Here is a 22,220-nt window from a genome sequence, read left to right on the forward strand (position 1 = left end):
AAATTAGGTTAAAAAGGATTAAGAACATTATTGGAGGAAAATACTATGAATAAAATATAGATATATGTAGAAGCAACATGCAAACTCTTAATATTACAAATGCTAAAATGTTACTTTTTTAAATAGGATTTAAGAAGCCTATACTGCATGGACTATGCTCCTTTGGGTTTGCTGCTAGGAACGTTTTGAAGCAGTTTGCAGATAATGATGTGAACAGATTCAAGGCAATCAAGGTCTGTGTGATCATTCTTTGATTTTCTTGATTTTTCTGGTTTTAGTACCAAAAAAACTCTTTAGGGTAGGAAAAGGCTTTTGCCCTGTCTTAACTACCACAATTGCATTACTTATTGCTGTATGCGCTTTAATGCCTGCATCTAGTATGTTTACTTAAATATTTAAGCTTTCTCCATTGCTCATTGACTGATTTTTCTCTTTGCTTGTTCTCATTTCAGTAGAGCCTATGCTTTTAAGCTTTGTGTGTACATATGACAGATCTGTTCACACCTCAACTTTTTGGTTTTTACTTTTTTTTTTTAGGTTCGCTTTGCAAAACCAGTCTTTCCAGGTCAAACTTTACAAACAGAAATGTGGAAAGAAGGAAATAGAATCCATTTTCAGACCAAGGTCAGAACACACTCACTATTGTGTGCTTTAGAGAAAGATGTGTTGGTTAAAAGACTGGGGATATGAGGGGAAGCAAAAAAGTGGCTCATCAAGCACACCATTGAAGAATGTTTTGTAAAGAAATTAAGCCAATAGAATGAAATATTCTTGCTTGTTTTAAGGTGTCACTAAGATTCCAGTAAAAATACCATTATACTCATAGGACTTTAATACACTCCTTATATTCAATAATTTGAGAACTCATTTCATTGTATTGCATTTTCTGTGTTTGCCCACTGTGGAAGAGCAGAAGGAAGTCATTCTCAGGTTAGCATAGTTTGTACTTGTCTTCTGCAGTTATACATAACCTTGTGTATGCATCTTTTTTTAACATTTATGTATCTTAAATCAGCTCCTGAGAGTTAGTTTATGCAGGTAAACTTCTACAAATTTAGCTTAAATTGAGTTAAACTTAAGCTGAATCTACACAGAACAACTTACTTAAAAATGGAAGTTTCATAGCAGTTGGACACAGTAACTACAATAAAACAGTTTACACTTTTATAAATTCAGTTTTTGCAGTATCCTCTTTTCATTGGGATTGCTGTTAGCATTTTGTCTGGGTATCGTACACGTGATAGGATACTTACTGGAAGCTAAGGGTAAAATACTTTATGTAGAGGCAAAAAGTAAATCCTCATCGCTTCTGTTGTAGCATCCTGTGACGCTGTCACTTTCTTAACCTATGATTTGGCATTGGTATTTTTCAATATGTGTTGGCTTATACAGATGAAATTTACATTGCTTTGGCTGGCCAAAGTGTTGCAAACCTGTCTCCAGAAAAATGTAGCCAGCTGTTTATTACTGTGTACAGCACCAGGGTTAGTGGTAGCTGCAGAGAGGATAGCGCAGGCAAAATCAAATGAGGAGAGTCATCGTAAGGACACAGGATTGCTGTTTCCACAGGAATACAGCTTGGTGGAATAAATATTGACTGAAGGAGGTAAATTTTCCTTGCAGACCTCATGAGTGTTAGCAGCTTTAGAATTTCAGAATGGTAACGACATTGAGGATACAATGTACAAAGTCTCCATCTCTGGTTACTAGTAGGAAACAAGTCAGTTCAGTGCTTCAAATGAGCTTTGGAGCTTGCTGTGTTGGAGGTGGTGTAGCTATATTTAAAAGGTACAACCACCCAGTCCTGACAGAATTTCTAGACTTCAGCTATTTACTTTTGAGGGTTTGTACGTACAGCGTAAACTAACAGAATTCATTATATGCTTCCAAGCCCTTTGGTGTTTGTAATCAGAGTGGGATGTTTTGTTGTGTTTAGAGGCTGGATTTGCTATTATGCTTGGTTTAGTTATTGCTAATATGTAGAGTTTGGGGGGATTTTGCTACAGGTTTTTTTTTCCACAAGTGTGGAGTAACTTATTGTGGAGAGAAATTACAATGTTTAACAGGATTATAGAAAACCACCTTGTTTCAACAGTTACGAATTGTGCAGAATTCTGTTTCTTATTGCATATTGGATTAGTCTGAAGTAAAGCCATCTTGTACTTATTATAAACTCTGGTTAAGTCAAAGTAAAAGTAGACATATAACTTCTGGTTTAAATCCATTTTCAGCATTGTCTGAAGTGCAGTGGCAGTGGGTGACAAGCTGTTAGGCGTAATTTGAGTAATCGTTATTATGTAGTCTTTCTATATTAATTTCACCTGTGCAATAAGCTAGGCTGTGATACTGGATATTCCTCTGCTTTGGCTATTCTTCATATAAAACTCTATATGCATTGTCAGTGAATCATTTTGCTACCTTCTGTTTGCTGCCATAAGTCAGAATGGTTTGTCAGACCCCTTAAAGAGGCAATGCCAAATGAAATACGTTTTCTTCTGTGACTTAACTATTTTAAAAAATGAAAACAGAAGGCAATTCAAGTATTTTTCATCTTTGCTTGTGTAATCTTTCTGGTTTTGCAGTGCTTAAAAAATTGTTTCTAGTGCAAGTTGCAGTGTAAGGCACCTGATGATAGTGAAACTGTCTAGATGAACTCTTGACAACTGCATGTCTCCTTAAGGAAAAACATTTTAGAACAATATCTTTCTCAGAACTATTTGTGAAGTAACGTTAACAGTAATTTATAACACTGGAGGCAAATTTTCAGATAAATATGTTTTTTCTATCATTTTGTGAACAGAAAACCAGCAAAATATTTTGGTATAATTTCTCAAGAAGTAAATACTTTGTTTGAAGAGCTGTTTGCAAAGTATAGTATACTAACATGCCTCAACACTGCAATGCATTTATGGGTTTTTTCACTCTAGGACTTCTTTTCTCTTTTCTTCGTCTCTGATTTTAAAATGTAAGGAAGACTTCTTGGTTGTGCTTCTGTTTTGACTTTTTATGAATATGTTACTTCTTTAATGTAATTTTTTCCCCCACCACAGGTCAAAGAGACTGGAGAAATTGCTATTGCAGGGGGCTATGTGGATATAGTACCAGCCTTGGATAAGCCTTCTGTTCTGGAGCCTCTGAAGGTAGGGGGAAGCAATAGAAGTGTTAACTTGCAAAGCAGTTTGGTGTTTTTTTTTTTTTTGTGGAGAACGCGAGAAAAATACTTGTATCACTTACCAGTCTTATTTGCAGTACTTACATGAGTTCAGAGATGTGAACGTCCGTGTTGTACCAAAACCGGGACAAAGATAAAGAGGTTCATGGATCTATTTGAGGGGAAGATACAGATGTCTTAAGATACACCGGGTGGATGATGGAGTTTGAAGTCCTTGATGCCGATTGAACTGTTAGGATGTGCATCATGCTGTATGTTACAAAATAAGTGAGGCATGCACTGGTGAGGGTGACAAACTTTGAGCATTTGGCATAACTGGAGATGGGAATCAGTCCCTTTAATTTGGGGCTGTACATGTAAAATGAGCATTTTTATTTTTATTTTTTTATGTTGTAGATGTTGAAGATCAAACTCAGTGTAAGTTGTAAAAGCATGTGGCCTTTCTCAGTTTCTTCAGAGACATAGGGAGAGTGGCAGGAAGGCATTAGAACAGAACAAATGAAAGTGAGATAGTGTACTTGTAGGAAAGACCAGTTTTGTCATTGAACCATTTTGAAAGAAGGGTCCGATGTTTGTTTGTGCATGTGCTTAGGCCTAACACATGATATGCACTTTATATTATATGCATTTTAAAAAATCCTCTGCATGCATACATTAAACCTTGGGTACTGGACTTGCCACAAAAGACAGAATTGACATGCAGTGCTGAGCAGGTCCTGGGTTCTTAATGTGGTCTAAAAGACATGGGTGCACAGTGCATTGCCTTAATAAACCATATGGTTTATTCCCTATTGATTCATGCCTGCAAAGGGTGAAACTTTAGTGCATTGAAGTTTATGAAGTACTGAGATAGTGATGTTCATATAAAGCTAGGGTTATATTCCCAGAATCTGTTTCTTTTTGCTGGTTGTGTTTAGTTGTCTGACATTCTGAGCTGTTGCCAAGTCTGCATTTGAAATTCAAACATATAAGCATTAGGACTTTGCAGTGAAACTAATTATTGAGTTTTGATTTATTTATTTTTTTTTAACATGGCCAGAACAATTTTTTTTCTTTAAGCTTGCTCTGAGAAATTGAGCTTTGGCAGAAGTTTGCGGACAGAGACAGACATTGACCAGGGGAAAATAGCCTGAGCGAGTGACTGGCAAATTTAGATGTCATTGGGAAATCTGTTATGTAATGGAAAATGTTAGGCTTAACCAAAGAGGTGACAAGATAGCAGAGTGAGGAGTATTGCATTCTGTAGCTGTAGCAGGACAACTAAAGCTATGAGAGCATCTTTGCTCCTATTCCAGTTAGATGAAAAATGTCACTGGAGCAGTTTCCTGAAGTGTAGCATTTTATCCAGTACAAATATACGCTAAGTAAAGACAATGAAAGGTTTGCAAAATATTACGTGTTTGGAAAAATTGGAAATGTAAATGTAGCTAATCCCACTCTTAAATGATAAACATATTGTGTCTACACTGGAGTTCTGATTGTTCATAGTGCAGTATGTTTTGAATGTCTTCCATGTCATGTTAAAGTAATGTACTGGTAAATGCATTTTTGTGTTCTAAAAAGTAACATACCATTCACCATGGAAAAAGTGGCAATGGTTATCCTCCAACGGGAATAAAAGGGCAATTTAGAACCCCTTAGAGCCCTAATTGTGAAACATATCTTAAATTGTAGTGATAAATGACAAAAACTGAAAAAGGAAGATTTGAAATAATTCTCAAGGAAGAGTCTATGAAACATTTTCTGCTTGAATGTACACTTTAATGCTGACAGTTGCTAGAGGTGGTTAGTTGTGGTGGAAGAAATCTCAATTGCATTTAACAGCAGAGACTTTCCTGGACACAGTGCTTGAACTAATAGACATATTTAGTACATTTTTAACAGAGTTTCAATTTTAAATTATTCATACTCATTTTTTTTTTTTAAAGACTGCAGGGCTGCAGAGTGACCTTGTGTTTGCTGAAATTGGTCGTCGCGTAAAAGAGATTGGAAATGAATTGGTAAAGAAAGTAAATGCCATATTCCAATGGGACATCACTAAAGATGGAAAAACAGCAATGCAGTGGAGTAAGTTGTGGCTTTTATATAATGCCCTGATGTATTTTTTAATAAGTGAGATTAATTGTACTTAGTCTAATTAAACTGATATCTTGAAAATAAATATAACAGTTAGATGAATATTCACTGGGACCTAAAAATCTGAATGCATAAGTGACAAGGAGCTTAGATAAAGTTCCATAACTGCAGTTACTAACCTTTCTAGGAACAATTTTCTTTAACTTGCCTATTTAGATGTAGGCATAGGCAAACCATCCTCTAGAACTTCAGTACATTTCTATTTACACTTTCCAGAATGGATCGCCACTGCATTTAGAAAAGTAGGCTAAATTCACCTACTAGGAGCTCTGTGTTACAGTCTGCTGGTGATGTACACCCTAACTAATCTAAAATCCCCTTGCTGGAGGGAAGGGATGCCAGTCAGAGGGATGTGGACAGGCTTGAGAGATGGGCCCCTTACGAACTTCAGCCATGCTAATTGCAAGGTCTTGCACGTGACCCGGGGCAATCCCAAGCACAAATACAGGCTGGCCAGAGAGTGGATTGAGAACAGCTCTGAGGAGTAGGATTTAGGAGTGACAGTGGATGAGAAGCTCAACATGAGCTGGCACTGTGCACTCACAGCCCAGAAGGCCAACCGTATCCTGAGCTGCATCAAAAGAAGTGTGGCCAGCAGGTCGAGGCAGGTGACTCTGCCCCTCTACTGGGCTCTCATGACACCCCCACCTTGAATATTGTGTCCATCTCTGGAGCCTCCAACATAAGGGGGGCCAATGGCATCCTGGGGTGCATCAAGAAGAGTGTGGCCAGCAGATCGAGGGAGGTCATCCTCCCCCTCTACTCTGCCTTGGTGTGGCCGCACCTGGAGTACTGTGTCCAGTTCTGGGCTCCCCAGCTCAAGAAGGACAGGGAACTGCTGGAGAGGGTGCAGCATAGGGCTACCAAGATGATTAGGGGACTGGAACACCTCTCTTATGAAGAAAGACTGAGGGAATTGGGTGTCTTTAGTCTGGAAAAAAGACGGTTGAGGGGGAACCTGATCGATGCTTATAAATACTTAAAGGGTGGGTGCCAGGAGGATGGAGCCAGGCTCTTTTTGGTGGTGCCCTGTGACAGGACAAGAGGTAACGGGCACAAACTTGAGTATAGGAAGTTCCACCTAAATGTGAGGAGGAACTTCTTTACCTTGAGGGTGGTAGAGCACTGGCACAGGCTGCCCAGGGAGGTGGTGGAGTCTCCCACTCTGGAGGCATTCAAAACCCACCTGGACGCGTTCCTGTGCAACCTGCTCTAAGGTGTCCCTTCTCTGGCAGGGACGTTGGACTAGATGATCTCCAGAGGTCCCTTCCAACCCTATGATTTTATGATTCTATAAGAAGGACATAACCTCTTGGAGCGGGCCCAGAGGAGGGCCATGAAGATGATCAGAGGGTTGGAGCATCTCTCCTCTGAAGAGAGACTGAGAGAGTTGGAGCTATTCAGCCTGGAGAAGAGAAGGCTCTGGGGAGACCTTATAGTGACCTTCCAGTATCTAAAGGGGGCCTACAAGAAAGCTGGAGAGGGACTTTTTACAGTGGCATGTAGTGATAGGATGAGGAGTAATGGCTTCACACTGGGTAAGGGTAGATTTAGGTTAGATACCAGGAAGAAATTCTTTACTCTGAGGGTGGTAAGGCACTGGTACAGTGTGCCTAGAGAAGTTGTGGATGCCCCATCACTGGCTCAAGGCCAGCTTTGAGCAACCTGGTTTAGTGGGAGGTGTCCCTGCCCATGGCAGGGGGGTTGGAACTAGATTGTCTTTAAGGTCCTTTCCAACCTAAACCATTGTATGATTCTATGATAAAACAAGTAAGTAGTTATTTCTACAGCATTGCACATGTTACTTCAGTGAAAATATAGCCCGATTTGTTTCCATTCAAGTTTTCTGAGATTGAGGTTTAATGAAGGCGTAATGATGCTTACCCATCCTTTAAGCATGGGACTGGATTGATAAAGAGAGGCTAACTTGTAATAACAATGAGTTAGAAGTGTTTTCTGCTGAAGTGGATTATACAAGTATGTGAAATGGTCTGATGGGGGTAAAACTAACTTCTCTCTTCAATTCTCTTGTGCTCAGTTTCTAAGGACATGTATTTTTTGAAAACGCAGTCTAATTTAAGTAATTTGTTATATTTAATTTTCTTTGGAGTTATTCACGTTTTTTTTGCTGAGATGTCCTAATTGTAGAATGTAAAGTTTTTCCAAAGGGATAAACCATTGTCAGGTTGTAACTTCCAGGCCTTTGCTTTTTTGCGGGGAAATACAAGTCTTGTGGTCAAGCCTGTCACTTAGACTGCTTCATTTTGATTGGTCTCAATGGTTGGATCTAGTCAGAACAGTTTTGGGGGAGATAAGGATGAGGTGGGCTGCCCTCTGACAGACTGAGGGGAGAGACTGACAGATTAGGTCTGTGCTGTCCTATGACCCATGGACTGTGACTTTTTTTTAGCTATTGTTAAATCTTTGCAATGTCTGTTCTCAATAAAAGGTTATTGTGTTTAAGTACTTCCATTTACAGAGTGGTTTAGAAACCTATCATTTCACTTTCTCATTTCCTAATGGTAACCGGCAGAGATTCTGAGTAGCAAGACTGCTGTTAAGTTTCAGGAAGAATATCATACATAGATTGATCAAAATAGTTCTGTTCTACCTGTATTGCCTTTTAAGCAACTTTTGAGGGATAAGGTTTGATTTCCACTTGGATAGCAGTTAAATCAATATATTGAATATACCTGTGTAGATTATGCAGGCTGAGTACCTGTACATGAAAATGAAAGAGGGGGTAAATACTGAATAATTCAACTCAAGATCTATCTTAAAATTCATTACTGCTCTTAATCATTCCTACAGTCTGCAGTTTTCCACTTTTACACTCAGTAATTCAATTGATGGGCATGCTTAGAACCTGGACAGAAGGCTTATGAAGTCTTTCCTGTGTTTTTGCTTACATTTTTAGAAGATATATTAGAAGCATATAGACTGAACATCAAAGCACTTGAAGTGAATGCTTGTGTTTGTTAGAGAATCACTCTGTATACTACATCAGTCACGTCTATTGTTTCATGTGTAACTAAATGTAATATAAGTGATGGTCATGTTTATAATAAAACCCCCAAAACTATCTTCAAGATGACTTACGATTCTTTAATTTTGGAACTGCTTTGTCATCTGAACTCATTGTTATGTATGTTGAAAGAATGGAGGGACAAATCAATGGAAGAAAAATCTGGCGAGGAATGTACAAGACATGAATAAAATTTCTTGTTGAGGAAGACCTTAAGCTGCAAATTGCTGAACGCACAACAGGCACATTTAAAGATTTAAGCCTGAGCAGTGGCCTTACCTGCCTCAGGAGATCAAGTTTTATTAGAGGGGAAACAAGTAGATTTTTTGCCATTGTATCCAGAGAGGGAGAGTAGTCCTGCTTTGAGTAAATCAAAAGTCAGCCTTTTCTGTTTTTCAAACAAAGCTTGTCCTCTCTTCTGTTTCCTACTGAAGCAGTGGGAGGAAAGTAATGCCCTCTTCCAGTGCTTATTTCCCTACCTAAAAGGGGTTAAACAGACATAACTTTTCTTTGTCCTGTTCCTCCTGTTTCTTTTGCAGTGAAAAATATCTGTACTTCTGTACAAATCTGGAACTACTTAAAGCTCCCTGTGGGATGTAGGGTGGAGGAGGTAATCTAATATTTTAAACATTTCCTGTTGCTGACTACTATTAGGAGCTTAAATGAAACATTTCCAAAATCTTGGAAAACTTACTGCTAATTTTTTTATAGTGTGGTCAGTTTCTTCAAGCTTAGGTGTCAAAACAGTGGCTCGTGTTTATGAGTTACTGTAGTCTCTATGGTGTAGTAAATAATGTAAGGCTGAAGGTAGATATCTAGGTGACAAGAAGCGTGTCTGTAGAAAACATTGCTTACTTTTCTCATCAGGAATATAGGTATGCAAGTACTCCCTTTGTAGATCACCTTTCCAAAGAACTTTGTGTCATCTGATGGTTTTCTGAATACTTTTGTGTCTTTGAAATTTCAACCAGTTAAAGGTTGAAGAAAGCAGCATTTGTTTAATATTAAAGTAATTAATATGTTGATTAATAATTTAAATATTAATTTGTAATATTAAAATATTAAAATACTTATGTAAACTCACTGGTAGAGTGTTAGTAGTTGTGACAACTATAGTGTCAGCTCTTGCTGTTTGTTCTTGTGTGTATTAATAGCATACTACTATTGCTGTCTTAACTCTCATGGTAGATTTCTAGTGGCAAGGTATGTATATAGGCAAGGTGGAATTTTTATTTTGGGGATTTTTTTTAAAAACTGTTCTGTTTGTTAGAAAAAACCCAAACAAACACAAAGCAAACAAAGACCTTCCAGAGGCAAGCATTCAAGACTTTTAAGCAATTGCCAGCTTTATTCCTTATGCTTCGCATACATTATTGTTCAGTATTCACAAGCAGCATCCCATACTGTCTTTTCTACCAGATACTAGTGTAATTAATTTTGCATGGTGAATGTGGAAGAAGGGAGTAGTTTGTGGCTTTACATTCAGAGGAAGACAGCTTTCTTGCAGTTACGTTATTGTCGATAACCCAAAAGATTCCTGACAGATCTTTATATGGTCATCACCAAGACTTTCGTAATGCACATGAATGATGACAACCAATTTAGAATATGTAACATTGACAATGCCATTCACTGACTTGAATGCTTGACTTTTTCTGTTGTTAATGGAATGGAAGCTTCTGTGCATAATTAGAAATTTTGGCCTTTGACAAATTAATTTTTTACTATAAAAACTGAAGATGATAGTAACATGTTACCTTTGCTATAGCTTGACTTTAACTATGTGTCATTATTCTGACCAGTTTAAAACCTGCTTCAGATTTTAACATTAGTCCACTCTGTCAGTAGAATTGCTCTTCTTTACACTACATCTAATTTTGGCCCACTGATTATTAGTTATCTTCTTTGTAAAATAATTTTAAATCAGTTTTGCAAATGTTATGCTGTTAGATTATAACAATTTTGAATTATCTTTCTCTCTTTTATTAAAGTAAAACTGTTGTTTTGAGAGCTAGATCCCATAATGTACATAGCTACAAAAAAGCAAAGAGGAAAATGTGACATTAAAATTAATTTAGAATTTGGTTCCCGTGGATAAATACTGCATACTGCATTTGACCATAATGTATGGTCAAAATTATTGACATGTTATCACTGAAACAACTGAAATGTGAGGAGGTAGATTATTTTGGGGGAGTTTTTTGTTTTGTTTTAAGCCTTGAGTTGATGCTAATTGTTTCATCAGCTGTCTTCTTTTTAAGACTCTCTTTCTAAGGGCCTCCCAGACCTTTACAGGCAGCGTTTGTGGTTCTGTTGGGCTACCTGCTAGGCCTCTTTCCCTTATTAAGTTTGTTACATAGTTGTGCTTGCTTGTCTTTTAATTTTTTTGCTTGTCACTTTTGCACAGCTTTGTGCTGTTGTGAAAACTGCAGCAATTGACAGCACTAGAAACAATCTGCGCCCTGCAGCTCATTGCTGTCTTACTCAATGATTGTAGCTCCAGCATCTTCTGCTAATGTCCTTGAGCCTCTTAAGATCTGGGTGGGAAGCAGATGAGAGAAAGCAGCAGTATTAAGGACCGCTGTGAAATTCGTTCTCATGTACACAGTTGTTCTGGTGTTCTCTAAATTTCAGGAACCAAAGGTTTTTAAAAAATTTTGTATTTATTTTTAGTGTTTTATTTTAATTGCAACTGTAACAATTTGATCTCTGTTCTTTGTAGTAAGCCAAGATTTTTGTTTATTACTTTAAATGAATTGGGATTTGTAAATTGGATTTAGCTTTTGTTGTTACAGAGACATTTTCTGATGATAGCACTAGTCTGTTTAATTAGTGATGACCTTTACTTTTATGTAATTCTCTGTGGATGGTGTGGAGCCATGGGGGGGTGTAGAACCACTGATCTTGCACTCAGCATGTCAGATTTTGGACAGCTCATTCGCTGTCTAAACGACATTGAACTGTAGCTGCTAACAACTGGTCTTAATTGGTGGTATTTCTTTGCAGAAGCAAGCTGTTCTAATATAAGAGGATGCTGAAAATCCTCTTTAGAAGATAAAGCAATACAGATTTTGGCCGTATCAAAATCGAAGGCATAAGCTGAGTGGAACTGGAGCTCTCTTCTTATTTTTTAACAAAATTCTTAATTGAGACCCTCCAGCTTTGACTTCTCCAGTTGGCTTCACTACCTGAAGCATGCTTTGTGCTCTCCTGCATATTTATTACTGTAAAACAATTGCCTTTTTTCCAATGGTTATAAAATATTTATCTTTTTTAGAGTTAATCTACTTCATTTCAAGTTCGCTTTCTGTAGAGAAAATACATTGCCACTGAGATTTGTTAGCTGACAGTTAATGGCTGTCTAGAACGGTACTCAGAAGTGTTTACCCATCTGTTGCTTTTCATTATGCTTCTGAAGGCCCTGCTGAAGGAGAAGATACTTCTGTTCCTTTCTACTTCTCAGAAGAAAACTTTGTTAGGAGAACTGGGGAGAAATTGTTATGTGCACTTGATCGTGAACATGTGACAAATTATGGCAAAACTGCTTAATAATTTATGATGCAACATGACTTCAAGCAATGAAGAGTGGGTGGCACTTTGTTCCATCTGCTTTGAGGATGTCTTGTATTGCAGTTACTTAACCTCTGTAAAGCAGAATAAAAACCCAAGCAAAACTAACAAAAAATAGTCTGACCCCTTAATAGTTATCTCCTAGAAATGGTAAGGCACTTTTCAAAGGCAAAGCAAAACCTGTGCCCCAAATCTTAGATTTTTAGGCTGTTTGGCTACCTGCTATAGAATGCCAGTGTCTAGTGTTTTAATCTGTATTTGGATGATTTTTTTTGACCTTTTTATTGTGTCTCTTGACAACAGCATCTTATGAACAATAATAATTCATAGATATTTAATTGCTGTAAAATAACAAGTATACAAGTAAAAACTAAAATTTTAAGGATCCACCGAAACTGCTTGATTCTGCTTTTCTTCCAGGTGTGTAATACTAAGATTTTACGTATTTAAGAAGCTAGTTGATTTTTAAAAGGGACTTCAGCTTTAAGTTTAATTTGTGTTGCTACACGTGATATTGAGGGATACCACATCTGTGTTTCAAACTTCTGGTTTTGTGTGGAGTGGATCAGCCATGTGAATAGCCAGGAGAAGAGCTGTATCTGTAGCAGCCACGGAGGGCTACGTGTTCTCAGGAGAAAAGAACACTGAAGACACCTTTGGGCTACTTGTCTATTACTGCTAGCAGTGGAGCCGCACTAGCAGTGTGCGAGGTGGTTGCCTGGCAGCTGCCCAGGTCCACCAGCCACCTGAGCACTGACACAACTACGCCAGTACCAAGTCATTGTCAAGCTGGCTGCTGCACTCATAGTACAGCATGCAAGCTGCAGAGATGAGACAGTAGCTCTAACCATAGAGATGTGTATCCAGGAGATGTGTGTAGAAGAAATGTATGGGAAACTTGCATCAAGTTACAAGTTGTCTACTGCTACAGTAGACAGCTGTGCTATATAGCTTTAGCTCATAAAGTTGTGTTTTACAAGAAGGCATCCTCTCTCTTCATTTGGGAAAGCTAGACTTTTTCTGCTCTGATTGGAATCTGATCTGGTATTTGGCTCATTTCTTCCATTGCTAGTTTATATCCTGCCTGTGTGCCAGTGCTGTAGTTTAGTCTCACTTGTCATCTGAATACTCTAGACTAGGTATGCATCAGGAGGTGAGAAAAATTATGGCATATGTTTGCAATCCTCCCCCCCCCCCAAAAAAAAATGTGAATGAACAAATTTTTGGGGTAGTTTTCCATTCTCTGTAAGGAGGGGAGTTCCTTTCCCTCTTTAAAATACCAGTATGTGGTGTATTTTGGATTACTCTTTCTCCACTTTGATTCACTAGAATTTACCTACTAGGGCTTATGTATCAAGTTTTGGGATTTCATTTCTTCCTGTTAGTTCCTTTGGGGTTTTGGGTGGCTTTTCTTTTTTCTTTTTTTTTTTTTCTTTTTTTACTGACTGCTTGCATTAGAGATATAACTTATTTATGCTAAAGCTTAAAACAAGGGTACATCAAGTAACAGTAAAAGGTCCTTCATGTTTTTGTGAAAAAGACTATTTGTTGTCACAGAGCTCTTCTCTTTTGTGGCTGCTGTGTTCTTTTTTTTTTTTCTTTTTTTCTTACTTAGTAAAAATCTTAATGCTCTTTAAAAAGAATAAAGAGTAAATGGAAATGATATTTTCGTAGTTTGGGGAAAAGGATGTACTATTAGATTGGTGTCCCTTTTTTTTTTTTTTTTTTAGAATTTCTAATAAGTTTTAATTTGAGATGAGTTAAGGATTTGATGTAATTAAACATAACAGTTTGGTCCACAGTACCATGATTATGCTATGTTTGCAGGCATATTTGTGCTTTGAGAGCTCACAATTAATTATAGACACGGATTGTTAAGCAATATTCTTGAGATTTGTATAGGAAATGGAGAAGGAGAACAGGGAGTCTAACAATGTTAAGCATGTACTATATCGAATTAAAATCTAGGAGTTGTTAGAACTTGCCTGATTCACCACACCTTTTTAATGCTAACTTTTAGTCATCTGAACTTTACATTGCTGAGACTGATGGATGAGTATTATCAATGAGATATATCAAAATTGCTTTCCCAGCCAGTGCTTAGTAGAGAAGGAGGAGGGTTGGTTGTGTCTTGTGAGTTATGTTAGGCTTTCAGCATCTGGATTCCCTTCTGGAACAGTCTTGGAAGGGTAGAGACGGCCAAAAAAATTAATGCATACAAAATGAAGCACAAGAAGGGCCTTATGCTCTTTTGATTTCTAAGGTCCAGAAGTAATTAAAAATAAATAATTAAGAACTGTAAGCATCCTAGAAAAATGTGTGTGTCTTGTGAATTAATGTGTGGGGCTTCCTCACCAGTGCTATTGGCTCAAAGGGAGCTCAGTTTGGCTACATTGGTATGGTTTGTAACATTGATAGCATTTGAGCAGAGGTGTATTTTTAAAAGCACATTGACAGTTAAGCTTGGTTAATTTAATCTGAGGAGCTGGTATCTACTGTGAAACTTGCATTTCATCATTCAATAGATGATTCTTTTTAAATATTTTTTTTTTAACAATAGTGTGTGCCTGCATAACGTACAGGAGCAGTGTTTAAAGGCTTGCTTGCAATGTTATACTATATAGTAGCTGTTTTGGGTCAAAAGAATGTTACAGAGCTGCTACCCACAAGCATAAAAGGTATAGATTGTTCATCTAGTGCTCAGTAATTTTTTTTTTTCTTCTCTTACTGCATCAAGTTTGTGATGTCCCGTAAACCTGTTCCGAAAACTATCATTTGCTTTAAAATCAAATGGATAATAATAATCCAGTATGTCACTTCTCTCTGAGCATTATCGTACACTTAATTCCCCTTCCACTTTTATTATAGCTGGATAAATGTTACTTAGAACAGATTTCAGAAAACGAAAGACCTAACTCAAACAGACAAAAGCTATTTCCAGTCTGTATAGTTCACCTTACCCTTTCAGAAAGATTATTTGGAAAAAAATACACAGGAGATAGTTTGTGCAGAAATAAGTCTCCATAGTTAGGCCAGTGTCTCAAAATTTGTCAACTAAGAGAAACCAACTGACAGTATTAGTATTGGCTAGGCAGCCATGATTCTGTGATTAGAGATGTCATGTCCTTACGGGAACATCCACTTGAATAAAGATTTTGTTTTCTGCTTCAAAAGCAGGGGGAGAACAAGAGGAAAAGGTGTAAAGGGAAAGATTGGGAATTTGCGAAATCTGAGAATCATTTAGCAGACACATCCTGTCAAAATATTCTTCTAATATTCTTCTAAACAAATGACACAATACCTGTTAGTATTAGCCTTGTAATAGATTATTTTGGCAAGTCATTTGGTGTGGGAAAAGAACACTCTGAAGCTCCACACACTTTGAGGAATTTTTGGCTTTCCAGAAGAGAAAGACAGATATTTGGCAAGGCTTTAACTGCTCTTTGCATGAAGCAGAGCGGGCTTTATTGCCTGTGGGGCACAACAGGGAAAATGCAGCAGCATGTTTGAACACCACCACATGTGCCTTCTCTGAATATAGGATGATGTTTTGAAACACTGGGGCTTTATTTCGAACTTTAACATTTTTGCAGTAATTGCAATAATTAGTATCTTGTGAATCTTAAGTGTTGTTTAAAAATGGGGTTTGCCATCTATGCAAGAATTTTCAAAGGGTGGTTTTTGCTGTAAACCCTCTCTACCTTAGTACAGGAATAATTTTTTTTTCTATTCTAATCTGAATTATTATCTTTCATTAAAGAACAAGAATTAACCCCCTTTCATTTTCTAAGTGCCTGTGGTATCAAGATTTATGTTTAGACTAGATGCTTCATAATAATTGGTAGGGAGAGTAGCGTTCTTTAGACTGAAAATTTCATCTTTATTTTGAAATAAAACTATCTTTGCTGCTTCTTCTCAGCAATTGACTTAAAGAATGGCTCTGGAGCAGTGTATCAAGGACCTGCAAGAAGTTCTGCTGATACTACCTTCAGTCTCTCGGATGAGGATTTCATGGACGTGGTACAAGGAAAGACCAACCCCCAAAAGGTAAAACCTGTGCGTCACAGACATACTCGCTTGCATGGACACATACTATTTGTCATGAATCAAGCTCTGGTTCATGACTGTATGCATTCTTAAATCCGCAACACTGGATGTTTTGACAGTGCAAGCTAGAGTCAGATGAGAGTTAAGTGCTTCAATACCTTATACTGAATTAGTCAGAGGACATGATGAGGAACTTATGCCATCTTTATCATCTTGACACAAAGATACCTCCAATGACGTACAGCCTGGTCGTACAAAGTTACTAGTTTGTTTGTTTCCTGGCACTTCACAATATATGGTTTGCAAGGTTAGGTTTTTGTCAGTTTGATCATTCAGGCTGTTTTGATTGGTCATGTTGCAGGAAGTTGGTATTTGTTGCAGTACTGTGATTTATTGCTATTACTGCAGCAAAGAGAAATCTCAGACAACGCATGCATGACCACTGAAACTGGTCAAAATTCACCCAAACTAGGTTGATTCTTAAGGGAAAGAAAGATTTAAGAAGTATAAGTAATCTTGGGCTGCACTTCTAGCTTCTTGGAGTAATCAACTGCTTAAAACTACTAATTTTACTAATAAAAATGCCTTGTGTAAAAGTAAATTAAACTGTCACAAATTTAATATGTCATCTTACAGATTAAAGCTTGAGCAAATGAAGACTTTTAATTAAGCTCATCATATATCAAACAGTTTCTTTTCTTTGATCCCAAGCAGAAGTTGTTGGAGACTTTGATTGTAAAACTGGAGACTAACAATGATGGCAAATGTTTGTTATAAGTCCTTCATAACACATGAGTAAAATCCTTTGTGGTCCCCTGTATATAGCAGGCATAAAGCATGAACAAACAAGATGTTGACGTGTAGTCTTCAGAACAATGATTGCAGTTCACAAACATTATCTATTCTTAAGGATTAGTATTTCCTTTGAGTTTATGTGAAGTTTTTCATCTAAAAAAGCTCAAAGAGTCTATTCAAATTCTTTTCTGCTGGCTCTCTCTATTCCTTATTTGAATGTATTTCAAGTTAATGGAACTATGCAAAAGCACATTGTTTCAGAACTTTCAAAAGAGCTTTCAAATTGCCAAGCCACAGCAAAGCAAAACTAGTTTAAAAAAAAAATACTACACTAGATTGAAACAAAGTATACAGCTCTTTGAAGCAGAGACAATAAAAATGTAATATATCAGCATTTCAGTGAAAATATGGGTTGATGCATGATTCTGCAAATGCAATGAAATCTTGTTTAGTTCCTTTTTGTTGTAATATGCTATGTATAAAGCCAGCGCATTTCTTTGGAATATGTGTGTATGTATATTGTGTAAGTTCCTGTTTGGATTTGTTATGAATTTGAGTGAGTAGTTGCTGACCTTTTTATTAGGCCTTTAATTTTCCTTAAATGGCCTTTTCATTCCACTTTCTCATTTCATGTAAGGATATATGAATTTCTGTAGCATAGGGAGGGGAGGACTGGGAGCTTTATTTTTATGCCCTGATGAAGGCATAAAGGCATGTTTTGACGTCAGCTTCTGTGAAGAATGTCTTATACCAGAAGTCCTCTTTGCAATAGGTAGAAAAGAAATGAAGGCCACTGAAGTTGTTTTGTATTTATTTTTTTTCCCCTGCGTGGTAGACTTGGCCTTGCCTGCACTCTAGATAGAAAACTGTGATTCTGGTTGGTATTAAAATTGAACTTGCATGATTTTCTGTTAATAAGCAATGGGCATTGCCCAGTGAAGGCTCTCTTCTGAGCACTAAACAACCACACTTACCTTGTTTGCTTCTAGCAGCTCTTGGGATTGTGGGTGAACAGTTGAATGCATTTCTTTTTTTTTTTTTTTTTTTTCCCTCCTCTGCTTTTTCTAGGCATTCTTTTCTGGTAAACTAAAAGTGAAGGGGAACATCATGCTGAGCCAGAAATTGGAAATGATCCTGAAAGATTATGCCAAACTCTGAACTGCTTGATTGTGTACCACAGCAGTGAAGAACTTCAGAAGACAGCAACTTCAATTAGTTCAAAACCAATGATTGAAACATTTACAGGCTACTTAATATCAGTATACTTATTCATTATACTGCTAATATACAAGCTGTTTTAATTGCTCTAGACAGAAAATTATGAAATGAACATAACTGTTAATATTGTCCCTTTTTTTTCTCAGCAATGATAAAGAATAGTACTTTTCTTATTGCACGCCTTTATCTAAATAAAATGTATGTAGTTCTTACAGAGGTGCATATATTTCTATGTTAATTCTGAAGAAAATTAAACCAATACACATCTTTGATATCATCTTGTATGTGTCTGTCAGTCTTCATTTATATTGCCTTAGACGGACTGTCTAATTTCTATGAATCTAGCTGGTTTGTTATTAAAATTAAAATTATTCTTTTGTCTTAAGTTCTCATGATCCCATTAAAACAACTGGAATTCAGTTCCATTTATTTACTCTTTGTCATTATGGTTTTTTTTTTGCTATACGGGGAAAAAACTTGAAATTTATCTCTTCCCACCTTATTTAGACTGTCATTTTTGTATAAGTTACTCTTAGAAATTACATGGAAAGCAGTAAGTATTAATTCTTTGGGGGAAACTTTTCTGTCTGAGAGGTATGACACTGCACCAAAGGCTGTCACTGTAGCCAGATTATTCTTCATGTAGATGCGTTCTCACGAGGGCCAGCATCATGGCAGCAGGGAAAGGTATCAGCGTGCATTCCTCACTTTGTACCTATGGCCAGAACTGAGAGAGCAGCTGTAGCTGTATGTTTTCCTGAAGAAAGTATGCATTTAATCACCGATAGTCACATGAACAACTGGAAATTGGATTTCACTAATGATGTGGCCAACATTTTGGGTTCTCGGTATCTTTTTTTTCTCTCATTCAGACTTGTTCTGTGTTGATACCTTCTGAAGAATTCAGGCTATCTAAGGCTTGTCTCCTTGGTCAGAATGACAAAAATCAAAGCTGATTGCAGCTTTGTGTGTTTATGCATGCACATACTACTCAGAAAAAAAAAATAGTTTCCCACCTATATCTTTCCTGTCTATAAATCTCTATATAATGCCATAAAAATATTTGTATTAAGAAAGAGGAACTGTGAGGAACTAACTTTGAGTCTAGGAAAGCAATTACCAATACCTCCATTTAAGAATATGACATTAACTGTAGGTCACATGGTCTTGAAAATTCAGAACAGGTTATTTTTCTTCTCAGTAGGGAAGGGAGTTGGTACTGTTGAAACCTGTTGTGATTTAACAGGTTGGAATTCAGTCTACTAAAGAACGTCAGTTTACTAAATGTGTTGAGTGAGGATGAAAGGATAACCCAAGAACCATATCAATTATATGTTCTCTTGTGATGACTTCTATCCTGCATAATTTCATCTGGACAAAAAATCCACACGCTTCAGTTGTATCTGCAATATTGTCCTTAATTAAAACCATAAAAGATACGCCCCAAAGTGTTTGATATACTCATCCTAGACTTTAGCCTGACTTCAGCTTTTTCCTGCACCATGAGTCGGTCACAGGTGTTAAGCTACAGGAAGTCCTCCCTACTTTACTGCAAAAGGCTCTTCCTTTTGCTCTCCTTACCAAGGCTAATTGAACACACCTCTCAGTATTGTGGTAGACTCTTTTCTAGGAGCACAAACCTGGTCGCTAATTCTTTCATCTGCTTTTTGGCCTGAATAGCTGTTATTAATGAATTTGGCATGTTGGTTTCATCGCTACCCCAATGTATTTACCTTCAGAATGTTCTAGGTAGCTCATGCTAACTAGTAATTTCACCTGTTAGTATTGAAGGTAAGTTCACTTTGCTATGTTGAATATATACCTGAAGTGATTTGGAAGTTTTGGTTTTTGTTTTGTTCCAAGTATGTGAAAACCTTCTGTTCATGGTTGCCTGCTTTTAAGAGTATTGTTCTCAGAAACAAGTTAAGTATCTTTAAGAGAATCCGTGTGCAGGGGGATGTTTGCCAGTTTGGTAGGTGGTTGTTTCAGTCTGAATGATTCTCAGCTGCTTTCAACTAGAACGGTGTCATTCTGTTTTGGGGGCTCTTTTTTCAAACCTCTATCTCTCTCACTCATCTGGAGTGGTTTTGGGGACCTTTCTTGTCACCCAGCAGCAACAGTACCAGTATAGCGTTGCATCCATTTCCACACAGGACCTAGGGACATGCAACATCAACACACCACATTCTTTTTTTTTCAGGGTAGCTGCTGCTTTGAATGTTTTTCTTTCCTCGGGATAAGCGCCACTACCTTGGATTGCAAAGGCCCACTTGTTTGCCATACATCTCAGCTGATAGCTCTATAGTGGTATAACTAAATTCTCTAGCAAATAACAAGGCTTTTACAAGCGTCTTAGCAGTAAAATTCTTAACGGTGCATATACTCGATTTAATGTAGAGGAGAGAAAGATTGCTGTTTTTTGCAGTGAGTACTTTACAGTGTTTTGATTAATTCTGTATTCATGTAAATAAGGTGCTGCCTGGACATCAGTGTAAAGTCTGGACATCAGTCTTTGTAGCAGTTGGAGGTGAGAATTCAGTTGTTTTGTCTTTCTGAAATAATTGAGTTAGTGCTAAACCTGGTCATTTAAATTGGTGTGATTTTTAATCATGGCACAGTATTATTTTATTTCTCTTTTTCCTTCTTACAGTCATTACAGTCTTCCTGCTGGCTTGCAATTATGTCCATCCTCCAAAAAGTGAATTGCAGTTCCACTGACGTATGTCCTCTTTGGTCATTTATGGGTCCTCTAATTAAAACAGGAGAGCAGCAATAATGGATGGGGAAAGTTATATAAGCTTTCTGTCTATTAGTATTGGCTTCAGAGAAACTTATGCTGAATTTTATGCTTTCCAGTCACTGGCATTGTTCTTAATTAGTTTATTTCAGAGGAGTTCAATACACCTTCCAGCTGTCATCAATAATTACAGATAACAGCTCTTTAAATGTTGACAAGAGCATTCATAATTAGAGAATATGAAAAGGAGTAAAATGGGGTGGGAGCGGAGGCATGAGGGAGAGGTAAGCTTGAGCAACTTCAGACGGAGAAACTTGCATGCTGTCTCCTTGAAGGCTTATTCCCACCTCCCTACAAGCACCACACTCCTAGGGGAGTATTTGTATTCTACTCTGGCTGTGCTACTTGTAAAAACAACTGTCCTTCATTGCTCATGAGTCACCTTGATAAATTAAAATGCTTTGTAAAATGGAAGAATTCAGTGGCATAACAAATAAAATATAACCTGGATAAATAAGCATTTTCAAATAGTTTAATGTACTTTTTTTTTTTTTAATAAAGCTCTTTAATATAATGCAGTAATGCCTGACAGAGGTCAATGTCACTGAAATTATATCTTCTGTTACCCTCCACAAGCCTTAGGGGCAGAGCAGCATTTGGACTTTGTCTTTACATAACATTGCCTCCTAGTGTGAAAGATCTGTGTTATTAAAGGGTAAGTCTTACTGCAGCTTTTTCTTTCTCATCATAATCTTTGAAAGGGTAAAGGGAGAAACGAAATACTAATGTGTCCCAATTCCTGCAATGTTTTTTTCTTCTACTTCAGTTGGTGCAGATATCTTTCTATTCACATCAGAATGAGTTCTCCACAATGATTGATCTGCAGTAAGAACTTCTGTCCTTTAGGCCATAAGCTGTATCTCCAACAGGCTGACGTAGACAGCATTGGACATCAGCAGATCTGGAGTCAGGAAAAATATAGCAGACTACGAGTGTGGTTGCACGTATATGACTTCTAGATTACCCTCATGATACAACTCAAATGTTTCATCTGTCTAAAAATCAGTGTGTTGAACTGGCATGATAGGATCTTGGATTGGTGGATAGGCTGAGCTCTGTAAGAGGTGGATGTCCTTGTGTCTCTCACTGTGTGCTGTTAAAGTTCCCATATTCTGCTAAATTAAATCATATATTCTCAGGTCATTGTGTCTCAAAGATGGACTTAAGCAAGGTACAATAATATGTAAAGTAGTCCAAACTGTGTGGTGTAAAGTGTATGCATCTTGCTAAGAGCCATTTCAGAACATTATTCCTCTTATGTTTCTGTATACTTATGTGTGCCTTGATGATGTCAAGTGCTCTTTTTCGCTATTTTAATAAAAAAATAGGCATTACATAACCTGAAAGAACAATTGAGAATATTCAAATTTAAAGAAATAACACATTTAGGTTAAAATTAAACTTTTGAATTTCTAATTACAGAAGCATATCATCTCATACAATCGTGAAACATTTTTAAA

General features: G+C 37.2%; 1 protein-coding gene across 1 annotated transcript in view; it reads left to right on the forward strand.

Moving 5' to 3' along the window:
• The window catches only part of HSD17B4 (hydroxysteroid 17-beta dehydrogenase 4), a 71,752-nt gene extending 53,368 nt beyond the window's left edge, over positions 1-18,384 (forward strand). Inside the window, exons 19-24 of the mRNA XM_082497727.1 lie at positions 127-233; positions 538-624; positions 3,051-3,140; positions 5,101-5,239; positions 15,823-15,950; positions 17,814-18,384. Of these exons, the coding sequence (XP_082353853.1) occupies positions 127-233; positions 538-624; positions 3,051-3,140; positions 5,101-5,239; positions 15,823-15,950; positions 17,814-17,903 (641 nt within the window). The 3' untranslated portion in view covers positions 17,904-18,384. The remainder of the gene's footprint in view (positions 1-126; positions 234-537; positions 625-3,050; positions 3,141-5,100; positions 5,240-15,822; positions 15,951-17,813) is intronic.
• The last annotated feature ends 3,836 nt before the right edge of the window (positions 18,385-22,220 follow it).

This window comes from Vanellus vanellus (assembly GCF_965231255.1).
Source record: "Vanellus vanellus genome assembly, chromosome: Z".
NCBI classification, from domain to species: domain Eukaryota; kingdom Metazoa; phylum Chordata; class Aves; order Charadriiformes; family Charadriidae; genus Vanellus; species Vanellus vanellus.